Genomic DNA, 11983 nt, shown 5'->3' on the forward strand with positions numbered 1-11983 from the left:
GCTACAAAAACATTATTTGATTATAAAGCTAAGCTGATCTCACCAGATATCATTTCCTGTAGTTTCTGATAAATGAGCAATCCAGCCTGTTAGAAAAATAAAGCCAATTATGAGGCATTTAAATTAGCATCAGGATATAAACATAGTTTAGCTTGTCATTCATACCAGTTATGAGCTCTTTTCACATTTCTGGGTTTCTCAGCAGCGGAAGTGATGATAGATGGGTAAACTCAGAGTGGAGCATGGGGGTGGATCAGTCATGGTTTGGGCTCAATATCATTGGATTTTGATGGGCTAGATGGGAGCTGTCACTGGTAAGGACTACCAAACCATTCTGGCTCATAATGTATATACGATTAAAAAAAACTTTCCGTGATTTGAAATGCTAATGACCATTAAACATGTCTTGTGAAAAGGGTCCATACCAATTTACGGCATTGCAACTGCAGTTGTTTCCGTAGACTTACGTAAGCATCTGTTGCAGCATATCTCTTCTGGTCTTCTGTCAGACTAAAATCATCCCAGTGACTACAGCGTACCAGTTTGTCCTTAAAGAGCTGCTTCTTCAACAAGTGCTTCACAAGGCCATCCAAACTCCACTTCTCACAACATCTCAGCTAAAACACACAACCAACAAATAAACATGAATTCATCTCACTCAAAATCAGCACAAACAGTTAATACATGATTTCTCAACATTAGAACTAAGATTTTATTTTCTTTAAAGAACATATTTAGGACGATTTACTTGACTAAAATAGATGTACTTTAACATACAGCGGGAAAAATAAGTATTGAAGAAGTCACTATTTTTCTCAGAAAACAGATTTCTAAACGTGACGTTGACTTTAAATTTTTACCAGATGTTGTAACAACAATATGCAAAGAAAAATCGAATTAGTTTACAAATTAAGTTATGAGCAACAAAATGAAATAACGCAGGGAAAAAGTATTAAACACATGAAAAAAAGGTGCACAAAGGCAGTGAAAGCCCAGACAGCAATTGAAATCTCTCAATAGTCATTCAGAAACCCCCTGCCCTTCCTCATTGTTAATTAATATTAGCTGCTTCAGTCCAACATCTACATTAGTAGGATGATGAAAATGAAACCAGGCCAGGGTGGGCATTTCAGCAAGACAATGACCCAAAACAAAACCAAGGAGACTGGCAAATGCTTTCAGGGAAAGAAAATCAAGCTGTAGAATAGCCCAGCCAATCACCTGACTTGTATCCGATATAAAATACAAAATAAGGATCAGATTTGATAGACGAGACCCACAGAACAATCAAGATTTTTACACTCTGCTGAAGTCTGTGAAAAACTCACACCTAAGCAATGCATGACTTTATTCACCGTATAAGAGGCGTTTTTAACCTGCCATCAGCATTTTTTAAAGTATTAAATAGGTTTTACTAGTTTTTTGCTATTACACAACTATTTTTTTTTATTTTATTTTTTTGTTGTTATTTTTATATTTTGTATTGTTTGGGTTTTTACCAAAATCTGGGTTAACTATCAACAGTTAGTTAGTTAGTTAGTTAGTTAGTTAGTTAGTTAGTTAGTTAGTTAGTTAGTTAGTTAGTTAGTTAGTTAGTTAGTTAGTTAGTTAGTTAGTTAGTTAGTTAGTTAGCTAGTTTATATAGCAAAGTGTATATGCCCATAGTGCTGAACACAATCAATACCAAATAAAATAAAACCTACATCACATACATAACAATCAAAACATAAGGCAAACCCCTCAACATTAAAAAGGCTAAAATGATAAAGAACAAAAATGGAGTTTCAGATGCTTTAAAAAAACTGATTAAAAAAACTCCAACTTAGAAAAAAACTAAGTTGGAGCATGTCTGATGTGGGGTTAAAGCCCGTTCCAGAGTTTTGGGGCAATAACAGCAGAAGTCAGATCCCCACTTCGCTTTCACCGAGACCTTAATACCGAAAGAATAAACTGATCAGAAGACCTACCAGGATTATTTACATGTAGGAGGTCTGATAAGTAAGGGGGTGACATACCATTTAAGGATTTAAAAACTAAATGTAATAGTATAAAATCAATTCGTTACCTAACAGGAAGCCAGCCCACAGAAGATAGAACTGGGGATATAGAGAATTGCAATAGTCAAGTCTTCCCAAAATAAAAGCATGGATCACCTTCTCAAGGTCATTTTTTTTCAAGGTCACTTTAGAAATATTATTCCCAGGAAAAAAACATTATGTCCCATCCATCAAAACCGTGCTTCTGCCCTCGGGCTCTGTGTGTGAAAGCACTCGACGTCACTTGAATACGCCCCTCCCACTGATTAGCATAGGCTTTGCATACAGCTTTAAGTTGAAAATGAAATCGAAAATGAAAACTGAAAAAGTGTCAATAAAAGGAAAGCTTAAATTTACATTTTCATTTGAATTGTGTCACTATTATAGCGTTAACATTAATAACACGCTTTGTAAAAATTGTGTTTGCATATTATTTTTCAGTTTGGCTTTTTATTTTAATATTGGCAGTCTTGACGTGGAAATGCAGTGAAAATGAAATGTTAAATTGGCAACTTCATTTTAATTATCAATTTGACAGGGACGATGTGTTGTCAAAGTGAAAGTGAAAATTAAAATGAAATAATTTCATTTCGTTTTCATTTTTGGCAGATATTTTCCGAACAGTGTTTTAAAATGAAATTGTTAATCTGATTTTCATTTTCATTTCCAATGTTTATTTGATTTATTATATAAAATTGGCAGGATTTACCTTCCATAAAACATGACGTGTTCAATATTCATTTTATGCTGTATATGTAATTGTATGTGTCTACAGGCATAGTTCACTCAAAAATAAAAATTACTTTAACAACTATTCTCCCTCGTGTACAGGGGCGCACTAAACTGGTACACAGACGTGTCTGTGCAGTTAAAAAAAATTCCGTTAAAGAAATGTCTTTGTGGAACAACACTGTTGTCAATTCAGTTACAACATTGGTAAGATAAAAAATACAAATCTTCAGTGTTCTTATGTGTGCAAAATAATAAGTATTTTTGTTTTATAAAATTATTTGTTCCGTAAGTAGCTGTGCCAGTAAGCTTTGCATTTAGCTTGTTACCTCAGATTTAGGCTAATACATTTAGATGTGATTCAGATTGTGTGAGACATAGAACTTATAGACTCAAGCAACTTTTATTTTAGTTTTTACATTTAGTTTTAGACATTTGTTCTACAATCTAAATGACTAAAATCAATCAAATCAATGTTAAAATCTATTTGTTTACATTTTATGGCAATATTTTACTGTTTAAGAACTCTGCTTAATTAAATTTAGTTGTTCAGGTGCCATGTTTAAAATAAGATAAACTACACTGCACAAACTACAGGCTGTTCTCGCAAGATTAATTTCCCCTCATCATCAAGCAATCTCATCACTTATGCAACATGAAAATCCATACTCAAAAGAACCCATGATTTGTATAATTCATAATATTGAGTTTAATTCTTAGTGGGAAAATTCTTTTGATTAAATACGCCATTAAACAGCCATATGATGACATATGTCCAAATCACTATTATTAACATACCTTCTCATTTGCCAGATCAGAGAGATCAACGATATTCTTTAACTTGATGTCATAATCAGACAATAACTTCCATTTGTCACCCTCAATTCCCACGCCAACTTTCATGATGTTCTCATCCTCTAGAAACATCTTCAGGCCAGGAGGAAACCCTAAGAAATAATGAGACATTTGTTGTTTTAGCAATTTTAAACAGTCAAATAAACTTCTCTCAGTATCTTTAATAAAATACAACCAGAAAATACAAGTCGGGCTGAAAAGCACAGAGAGGTTTTAATTCACCATGTCATTCCTTTTAGAAAAGCACCTGATTGATAATGGATGTATTTTTCAACCTGATAATTGTGGGATCATTAAAATAACCTTTTTAAGAGGAAAAACAGCTGATAAAACACAATCAGCCATGAACCGTCCACCACAGAGCCCAGACCTGAATATTAAAGAGGCAGCATGGGATTATCTTAACAGAAAAACTATCAAAAACAGTCTACCTATGAATCTAAAGAACTCTTGAAAGTGCTGAATGAAACCTGCCCGCAGTCTGGTTACATTATTCACAACAAACCACTTCATTAAAACACTTCAGGACAGTCACCCAGGGTTTCAGAGTGACTTCATTCCCAATCAGGGTCAAGCTATTTTGTTCTAGATCATTTTTATTTATTTTTTATTTTGGGTATATATATTTTCTGTTTTTTCTGTTTGTATCATAATGAATAAATGCACACATACAGGAGTTGGACATTGAAACCGAAACACTGGTGAATTTAGTGTTGGAGGTTTCTACCAGTAAGAGCAGAGATTGAAGGTTTAATTACAGAGTAATAACATAGTAACACATGACATTAAGGGTGACATGTAAGAGGACAAACTGTTGGTGTGCGTCTCAAGTGTGAGTCCACCTTTACTGTCTTTCCCATATCTGGAAGAGTTACGGTGTGGAGAAGCCCCAAAGAAGTGTAACGCCCAGACTATTGCAAGCCCAGAGTGAAGCATGAGGGTGAATCAGATATCAGATACAATATCATGGCATTCCCTAGGCTCAAAACTTGTGCCAGACAGTCTTGTCACTGCCAAGGACTACCAAACCATTCTGGAGGACCGTGTGCTCTCAATGGTTCAAACATTGTATCCTGAAGGTGGTGCCGAGTAATAAGGATGATGTAACAGTCTAAATTATCATATGCATTTGTTTATATGGCAAAACATGTATTTTTTTCACCAAAGAAGGCTCACAGAAATTCCAAAGGCAGATACTGATTAGATCAGGGCCTGGTGTGTGGTCTTTGGGGGTTTTACGATGTGGTCAAATGTTGATTGGTCAGTTTGAATGTCACAGTATTTGGGCTTTAGTCACATGGTCAAGAAAGATACAAAATAGCTATTAAATTTTGCTCAGTCTCTTTTCCTGGCCTGTCTTTTTCCTGTTCTGCTGATTTCCTGCTCTGCTCCTCTCTGATCTAGAGTCTATCTCCTCTGCCTCTTTGAGGCCTACTTACTCTCTTTGTCTCTCCCTCCCCCTGTCTCTCCTAGTCTCCTTCTACCTCTGGTTATTTTATTTATACATTTAAGCTGGGTACAACATTTATTACGCTTTTATCATTTATATTTTATTATTTTGTATAGTTATTCGTACTTAATTCAGTTGTAACCATAGAGAATTATTGTCATTAAATCATTTCATATACAAGTATTTGTGAATTACTTTTAATTTTACATCAACACTTAATTGCTCCATATTGCAATACAATACAATCACATAATATCAACGCTCTCCCATATTTTAAGCTATTAACACTGCCCTTATTTCGTTTTTTGGTATAAGATTGTAGAAGAATGGTTTGACTAGATTGTACAGTTTTTTACCATCATGCTGATAACTATTTATTCACTCGGCAGAACTACAGATTGAATTGCTGTGGTTAAAACCCATTCTTACAATGATAATTCACTAATACACACAGCAATACTGGTGACAGAGTGGTTTGATGATCATGAAAGTGAAGTTGAACATCTCCCATGGGATGCACTGCCATCAGATCTAAATATTATTGAGCCAGTTTAGGGTGTTTTGGAGGAGTGAGTCAGGAAACGTTTTCTTCCACCAGCACCACAGTCACCTGGCCAATATTCTGCAAGAAGAACAGCTCAAAATCCTACTGGCCAATGTGTAGGACTTGTATCTGTCATTCCCAAGATGAATTGATGCTGCATTGGCTGTAAAAGTAGGCCCTACAACATACTAATAAATTACTGTGGTCTAAAACTAGGTGTTTTAGTTTCATTGTCCAACCCCAGTACATAGATATATCCATTTACATATATACAGTTGAAGTCAGAATTATTATCCCACCTGAATTATTAGCCCCTGTTTATTTTTTTCCACAATTTCTGTTTAATGGAGAGATTTTTTCAACACATTTCTAAACATAATAGTTTTAATAACTGATTTCTAATAATTGATTTATTTTATCTTTTCCATGATGACAGTAAATAATATTTGACTAGATAATTTTCAAGACACTACTATACAGCTTAAAGTGACATTTAAAGGGTTAACTAGGTTAATTAGGTTACTAGGCAGATGAGGGTAACTAGGCAAGTTATTGTATAATGATGGTTTGTTCTGTAGACTAGTAAGAAAAAAAAATAGCTTAAAGCTATTTAAAAATAGCTTAAATATAAAGCTTTAATTTTGTCCCTAAAAGGGTGTTTAAAAAATTGAACAAACTGCTTTTGTTCAAGCCAAAATAAAACAAATAAGACTTTCTTCAGAAAAAAAAAAACATTATTATACTGAATTTGAAAAATATTTAAAAAAGAAAAACAACTCAAAGTGGGGCTAATAATTCTGACTTAAACTTTATATCAAAACACCATCTCAAACGTGAGATGCAGTGCACACCGGATGCACCGCTTGGCGCTGCGACACGGCGCGCACATGACAGTTGAAAGTATCGCACACCAGACACGCACATTCGCTATATGAAATGAAACTAATCAGATAGTGCTCAGAAATATGAACAGTGTCCTGAGTCATGGCTGGAAGGTGCGGATGGCCGCCAACATGCGGCGCCGTTGTGTGTACCCTGATAGAAACCTTTGTTTAGAATTCTGAAATGCATGACATTGCATGGCGCTTCGCCGAGCGGCGCTTCTGGTGTGTGACCCACTTTAATACACAATCTACAAACACACACACACACACAATACTGTGCAAAAGTCGTAGATAGAGGACAAATATTTTGTACAGAATTATATTAATTCTATTAACAATATTAAAATTGACATTCAGCTTCTGCCTGAGCACACCTGACATGGAGGAGATGTGAAACAAATAGCATTTGTCCTCAGATGCACACAGCTGCACCATTGCCACTTTCTTTGTCTTCCCCTTGGTGAAGCTTGGTGGCCATTCCAGATCAAATCCCACCGCTGAGCCAGACGACAAAGCAGATCTGGATATGACACACAAAATTAAAAAAATAAGCAATATAATCATCCACTCTCATTCATATAGCACATGAGCTGAAGATCAGTAATTGTGTGTACTTTCTAGGTCAAACCAACAGGGAACTGAATGACCAAAACAGATCCTTCAGCATCAGGTGTAAGCTTTATAAAAACCATCAACAACATGCTCATCACACATCCATATATATATACACATACAGTTGAAATCAGAATTATAAGACCCCCTGAATTATTAGCCCACATGTTTATTTTTTTCCCAATTTCTGTTTAACAGAGAGAATATTTTCAACACATTTCTAAACATAATAGTTTTAATAGCTGATTTCTAATAACTGATTTATTTTATCTTTGCCATGATGACGGTAGATATTTGACTAGATATTTTTCAAGACACTTCTATACAGCTTAAAGTGACATTTAAAGGCTTAACTAGGTTTATTGGGTTAACTAGGCAGGTTAGGGTAATTAGGCAAGTTATTGTATAACGATGGTTTGTTCTGTAGACTATTGAAAACAAAAATAGCTAATAATAATAGGGGCTAATAATTTTGTCCCTAAAATGGTTATTAAAAATTTAAAAAATGCTTTTATTTTAGCCAAAATAAAACAAGTAAGACTTTCTCCAGAAGACAAAATATTATCAGACATACTGTGAAAATTTCCTTGCTCTGTTAAACATAATTTGGGAAATAAAATAAAAATTCAAAGGGGTGCTAATAATTCTGACTTCAACTGTATACAATTCATCCCAAATGCAAAGAATCAAAGAAACTTTTTATTAAATTTACTGATAATTCTGCATATTTTACTTCAGATTAAAATAAAATTGAGATAATAAACATGAACAATAGAATCTAACACTACAATCTCAATAGAAATTGTTCATGACTTTCCAAAGACTTTTTTTTTATATTATGATAAAGGGTGTACTACTTGTAATTGTAGATTTGAAAGGTTATAGCATATGATTATAATACCATACCATATAATTAAGTAATTACGAATGCTTTTTTGTTCTTACAGAAAATGTCTCTCAAATTATTGCATTCCTTTTAGATACTTTTTTGTTCGCTCACAAAACTTTTGCTTAATTTAATTTAATTAATAAACATTTCTGATGGAAATAACATGGTGTGGAGGGAAAAAAATATTTTTAGTGCTGTCGTGAGTAAACCCAAAGATTTTAGAGGGAACAAAATCTCTTTGCTAGAAAATGCATTGTGAGTAAAACTTGAGTGGAAGTTTTTGTAGTGAAGTCGCATGAGTGAAAGCGTGGAAAAGATTTTTGTAGCGAGCACAAAATAATTTAAATATAAATTTCTAGCCCAACGATTCATCCCTTATGGGCTCTGTACATATTGCAAAATACACTCACTGGCCACTTTATTAGGTATGCCTTTCTAGTTCCGGGTTGGACCCCCTTTTGCCTTCAGAACTGCCTAGCTTGCTGGAAGTAGCCATCAAAGGATGGGTACACTGTGGTCATAGGGATGGGCATGGGTGGCAACAATACTCAGGTAGGATGTGACGCTGACACAATGCTCAACTAGTACTGATGGGCCCAAATTGTGCCAAGAAAATACCCCCCACACCATTACACCACCACCAGCAGCTTGAATCTTTAATACAAGGCAGGATAGATCCATGCTTTCATGTTGTTGATGCCAATTTCTGACCCCACCATCCAAATGTCTCAGCAGAAATCGAGACTCATCAGACCAAACAACGTTTTTCCAATCTTCTGTTGTCCTATTTTGGTGAGCTTGTGAGAATAGTATCTTCAGTTTCCTGTTCTTAGCTGACAGGAGTGGCACTTGGTGTCGTCTTCTGCTGCTGTAGCCCATTCGCCTCAAGGTTGGAAGTGTTGTGCGTTCAGAGATGCTCTTCTGCATACCTCGGTTGTAATGAATAGTTATTAGAGTTACTGTTGTCTTTCTATCAGCTGGAACCAGTCTGGCCATTCTCCCCTGACCTCTGGCCTCAACAAGGCATTTGCGCCCGCAGAACTGCTGCTCGCTGAATATTTTCTCTTTTTTTGGACCATTCTCTCTAAACACTAGAGAAGGTTGTGCATAAAAATCCCAGTAGATCAGCAGTTTCTGAAATAGTCAGACCAGCCCAGCTGGCACTAACAACCATGCCATGTTCAAAGTCACTTAAATCACCTTTCTTCCACATTATGATGCTCCGTTTGAACTGCAGGAGATCGTCTTGACCATGTCTACAAGCCTATATGCATGGAGTTGCTGTCATGTGATTGGCTGATTAGAAATGTGTATTAACAATTAGTTAGACAGGTGTACCTAATAAAGTGGCCGGTGAGTGTATATTGCAGAAAAACAAAATATCACATTGTCAATTTTATTTTCCAATATCGTGCAGCCCTTTTATATATGCATCTTATACTGGTTCAAGGCCAGCACTGAATATAAATCAGCATTGCTGACAAAATTAGTGACTTCAAAGTAGAATGTGTTTTTGAACACTTTATTAAACTATTGACTGTATATTATGAATCACAATTATCAAGAAAAACTTTTTTAGTGTAACTCTAATGTTACAAAACATCTAAATTAAACTTTACTGGTCCAACTTTTGAGGAAAGAGTGTTTTTTTTAAGATTCAACCATATTTAATACCTTAAATCCTCTGATAAAAAAGAACAGTCGTGTCTTTCCTGGCTGTATACGACTGTTCCACCAAATTCCAGATACGGTAGATGATCCTCCAAAACATTCTTTTTATAAGTTCCTGATGTCTGTGAAAACATATAATAAGCTAATAAAAGACATATTTACTTTAAAGAAAAAAATAAATAAACATAATGGAAAAAACATAACCAATGAGTCAATGTTAATGACAGCGCTGCCATGTAGATAAATGATCCTACATCAGCCAGATGGAAAAACACATCAAATCATAAGAATATGGAGGACGGCCAGGTGCTTTTCATACAGGTGCATCAAGCTCTAATTTTACATTTGTTTTCCAGCTTAGACAAATAAGTCATTTCCTTTTTAAAACCGGTCTTACACATTGCTAGTCGTGCCGAAATATGTAGAAACATAAATAATAGATTAAAATTTTTTAAACATTTCAATGAAGTCATTGTGTTCTGACATCGAAGCTCTAGCTAGCACTCATTCAGTAATATCCAAGATCACCAAAGACAACATGCAAATATTATATCCATAGTACATCAAGCTTTGATGCAAGGAAGCACATTTCATCAATGACTGCATCATAACATGCAAACCGTTCAGAACGTGTTATAGACTAGCTGTGCCAACATTATATAAGCTGTTGGCTTGATTTATACTACACAACATTGAACAAATGTGGAGCAGAACTTTCCATCCTACAGAATAAACTGACTGCTTGGTTTATATTAAAATAGGTGTATGTTTATTTAATGAACCAGCATACGTTGACCAGTATAAAACCAGTATTTCCTGACTGTTGACCTGCAAACAGTGCTTTGGTTTGATTTGAATATGAGAATAGTGCTGCAGGTGTCTCAGTAAATAATGCAAATAAGTGGCTTTTCCTCTCTCAACCAATGGAAAACATACACATTAGTGAAAGCACAGGTAGGAGAGCATTTCCTCCTGCGCATAACATGCCAATTGATGAAGATGGCAAGTGCATGAAAGAAGAAGAAAATACAGGACTAATACAGGAAAACAGGTCAGAATAGTTTCTTTATGTGTGGTGTATGTTTATGTTGTTGAGTTTTCTCACGTGTTCATCCTGAGGTTTGTTATTCATCCATTTAGGTAGAGTCCTGTCACCCATTACGGCTTCTTTTCATTTGTCTTTAAGAGTAAAACATATTTATTACGGATACATAATAACTGCAACGTTAGCATTAAAACAAGAATGACTATTAATGATAAAGGATACTTTTAACGTGCGTATACTTACATTGATGAACAAAACACACGTTTGCAGCTCACGGCGCTGAATGTTTGAATAACCCGTTGTCTGTCTGTGGATTTCATTCATGCACTTTAAACTTCTCAAAAAAGCTTTGATAACTCGCAGGCTTTATATTCCTGTCAAATATGAATTTGTATTTATACGTAACATTTCCAGTTACTTCAGCCAAACTCTCCCGCGCCGTGTTCGTGTCAGAAATACTGAGGAACGCCACCTGTAGGACGGGAGTAACATTTAACACGGTTAAAGAACAGAAACTCTTATCAGAGGAAAACCGCCTTAGGAGAGTGTCGTGTATTATGGAAAAAGTAACTGCATTTGGTCCATGTTTTAATTACCAGAAGACTAAATTAAATTACATACACTTTGATTGTATTTGCTATTTTAGAAAGTTAATTAACGATAAATGTCAGTCTCAAAATTGTAAAATGCCCATTTCACAGTAGTGATTAACAGAAAAGGAAGAGCGCGCACAGTTCAACGTCTGACAACCGTTTGCTTTTCTCAGGTAAGAGATTACAACACTGAAAAAAATTATTCAGAGATGATTTCTTGGATTTACTCAATTTGTTTACGTTAAGCGGTAGTAAACAATTTATTTGTGTTGAGTTTAAACAAACAAACTAAGTTGAACATTATTAAACTTAATTTGTTTGTTTAAATTGAACAAAATTAATTTGTTTGCAACAGTTCTGCATGCAACACTTTTTTCAGCTTGAAAAATAACTACTAATGTTAGTTACATCGACATAAACCTAACAAAATCTCATTTGACAACACAGCAGATACTGAGGTAACGTGAGGACAACCACTTTTATTTTAGGTGCGTCTTGAAGAGTTTTTCTGAGGTAAGAGATGGTGTTACATTTCTTTTTAAGTCATGTTTTTAAAGACTAAACTTAACACATCATTCAATGTTTTTATAATATAACGCGAGTTATTATACACTGTAAAACCCAACAGTCAACTTTATCAAATGGAATGAGTGTAGTTAACTCAAAATTGACTGA

The 11983-nt window shown here is 34.9% G+C and overlaps 2 protein-coding genes across 5 annotated transcripts in view; one reads left to right on the forward strand and one right to left on the reverse strand.

Moving 5' to 3' along the window:
- The window catches only part of wrn (WRN RecQ like helicase), a 73273-nt gene extending 62110 nt beyond the window's left edge, over positions 1-11163 (reverse strand). Inside the window, exons 1-8 of one of the 2 annotated variants that reach the window (XM_073914390.1) lie at positions 11122-11163; positions 10959-11022; positions 10776-10849; positions 9674-9792; positions 6873-7018; positions 3564-3712; positions 468-617; positions 44-86 (exon numbers count right to left, since the gene is read on the reverse strand). In XM_073914390.1, coding sequence (XP_073770491.1) covers positions 44-86; positions 468-617; positions 3564-3712; positions 6873-7018; positions 9674-9792; positions 10776-10829 — 661 coding nt within the window. In that variant the 5' untranslated portion in view covers positions 10830-10849; positions 10959-11022; positions 11122-11163. The remainder of the gene's footprint in view (positions 1-43; positions 87-467; positions 618-3563; positions 3713-6872; positions 7019-9673; positions 9793-10775; positions 10850-10958; positions 11023-11121) is intronic. The other variant, XM_073914391.1, reaches the window with a different exon arrangement.
- Positions 10596-11983, forward strand: part of tex15 (testis expressed 15, meiosis and synapsis associated) — a 34256-nt gene continuing 32868 nt past the window's right edge. The window contains exons 1-2 of one of the 3 annotated variants that reach the window (XM_073914388.1): positions 11183-11481; positions 11756-11821. The gene's annotated coding sequence lies outside the window, so the exon portion shown is untranslated. Of the gene's footprint in view, positions 10722-11182; positions 11482-11755; positions 11822-11983 lie in introns of those variants that run through there. The other 2 variants (XM_073914389.1, XM_068218564.2) reach the window with 2 other exon arrangements.

This window comes from Danio rerio, chromosome 10 (genome assembly GCF_049306965.1).
Source record: "Danio rerio strain Tuebingen ecotype United States chromosome 10, GRCz12tu, whole genome shotgun sequence".
In the NCBI taxonomy this organism is placed as follows: domain Eukaryota; kingdom Metazoa; phylum Chordata; class Actinopteri; order Cypriniformes; family Danionidae; genus Danio; species Danio rerio.